The sequence below is a fragment of the Volvox carteri genome (genome assembly GCF_000143455.1).
Source record: "Volvox carteri f. nagariensis unplaced genomic scaffold VOLCAscaffold_148, whole genome shotgun sequence".
NCBI lineage: Eukaryota > Viridiplantae > Chlorophyta > Chlorophyceae > Chlamydomonadales > Volvocaceae > Volvox > Volvox carteri.
Genome location: NW_003307691.1, coordinates 76,850 through 78,993, shown reverse-complemented (window position 1 = coordinate 78,993; position 2,144 = coordinate 76,850). Strand labels below are relative to the sequence as shown.

The 2,144-nt window shown below is 58.0% G+C and overlaps 1 protein-coding gene across 1 annotated transcript in view; it reads right to left on the bottom strand.

The window, feature by feature from the left end:
• Window positions 1-716: 716 nt before the first annotated feature.
• VOLCADRAFT_100738 (uncharacterized protein) overlaps window positions 717-2,144 on the bottom strand; it is a gene marked incomplete at both ends in the record, with an annotated part of 74,501 nt that continues 73,073 nt past the window's right edge. Inside the window, one exon of the mRNA XM_002959259.1 lies at window positions 717-811. Within this exon, the coding sequence (XP_002959305.1) occupies window positions 717-811 (95 nt within the window). The remainder of the gene's footprint in view (window positions 812-2,144) is intronic.

Sequence of the window (2,144 nt, the reverse complement as noted above, 5' to 3'; positions counted from 1 at the left end):
ATATCGGATGTTCGTAGCGACACCTAACAGGCTGGGGCCCCGGGCCCCATCGACAGTATCCTAGTACAGTACGACAGGACCGTAGTAGAGATTCGTCCGGCAGGTAGGCCAAGATATAAGCTACCCGGGCGGGGTGCTCTGGCCAGGCACTTCAGTATCACGACTACTTGGTGTTCGGAGTCCAAGACTCTGCTGCCACCGTCTTAGTTGCTTCGATCTTGTCTATGTAAGCTAGTGCCTGTCGCTGGGTTGGACTCCTTCCCGCCTCAGCAAGGCCCCTAAGCTCCACGCTTCCGCAAGGTCAGTCGTGCCACCAGGCGAGCATCTGCCACGTGCTGCAATCTACTAGATCTGTAAGGATACAGATAGATGCTGCTATATGCCCTGCCTATGAGTTGGTAGCTGGATGGGCCAAGTGCGGCAGGGTAGGATTTTAATGTAGATAGAGCAGTAACCTCCGATGTTTGCACAACATGGATGTGGGGGGTTTATTCGCATCACAAATCATTCATGCGCACAAAACCTCTGTATACATGCATAGCGCTCCTTACATTCTTCTGCCCTAGTTTCAGGGGCCGGTGACGCCAGGGTGACAAGATATGAGTCTCATGCGTGCGTTTTCATGTGTGTGTATGTACGGCTTGCGTTGTTGTGGTATGTTTGTGTCGTACAACGATGGCATGTTTGGGAGTTTGGTCTAGTGGTATGATTCTCGCTTAGGGTGCGAGAGGTCGTGGGTTCAATTCCCGCAACTCCCCGGCACACGCGCACGACAGCTTCCTCCTCAGCGACAAAACGAAGGGTGATCTGACTGCAGTGATAGAAAGGTCGTCAAAACCACACCGCTGACCAACGGACAATAACAGCGGCAGCTAGCAGCTGTTCAGGTAAAGAGAGCTCGTATCAACCAGCAGCCGAGTCCGAGATCACCCGGAAGATAATTCGACAAGACGAAACACCACCGAGCAAACAGCAGTTCAAAATAACAACAAACTAACCGCACCGTACGATGCCGCTCTGACGCCCCTCTTCAAACCACATTTTCGGCTACACCTAAAATAAGATTTTGAATCCGGGCTGAGCAGCTAGCCAGACCAAGAACCGGGACGAGAAACCCAAAACGCGTTCGTTACAGTACAACTAATACGAACAAGGCACCGGGGACGTGGACATATGGTTGGGGAGAAGAGACGCCCAGCCTGCCTGCCAGAGCCCGCATGCTACTTCGTGCGGCCCTTCCGGGCTACCGTGCTCTTCCGCATTGGTAACCAGCAGGCAGCCGACGGCCTCGCTTGGGTTACTTTGGCCCCACGCCTAACCCAGCGAAACATCCCCCCTCACCCAGTCGCGTCACATTCGCTCCACCACTGTCCGCCTCACCGCAACGGACCGGCGGATATAGACCAGCACCGCATCAGACCTCCACCGCCCGTGCGCCTTAATCTCCTCCAGACCCACCCCAGCATTGGCAGCCGCGGTGGCCCCGCCCTTGCGCAAGCTGTGGGCCGATATCCTAGCGAGATCTAGCTTCAACTCCGGCTCGTACCCCTGCAACTCACCCAGCAACACATGCAGCCTACTAGTGAAATCCCCGCGCCGCCACACCGTGCCCTGCTTACCCGGCCCAGTGATTCCCCGTACGAAGAGCGGGGAGTGACCCTCGGCCGTCCGCACGCACTCCAGGTGCCGCTGTATGCGAGCAATGGGGATGCCGCTCTGGGTGAGTGCTGCCAGGCACACCAACGTCCCCGCTCCCTTCTGGTCCGTCTTGCTACGTACGATCTGCAGCCCTACACCCCCTCCCGGCAACTCCTCAACGCAGCCCACTGTCAGGGCCGCCAACTCGCTCCTCCGGAGCATTCCGAAAAACCCCAACACCTGCCAGCAGGCGTCCTGGGTGAACTCCGTCGCCCTCCGCGGCTCCGCATTTGCCCTGCACCGTCGCCGCCTCGACTCGTAGGTGACCGATGAGCTGTCTGCGACCGCGCTGCCGTGTAACGCCACAGCCAGCTGTGCCAGTTCCTCCGTAACACTCCCAAGGGCCACTGATCCGATCCCCGCCACCGCAAGCAAGCAAGTGGTGCAGCGGTACCAACCGCCGGGGTAGGCGCCTGGGGCGATTCCTCCCTCAAGAATCCCCCCTC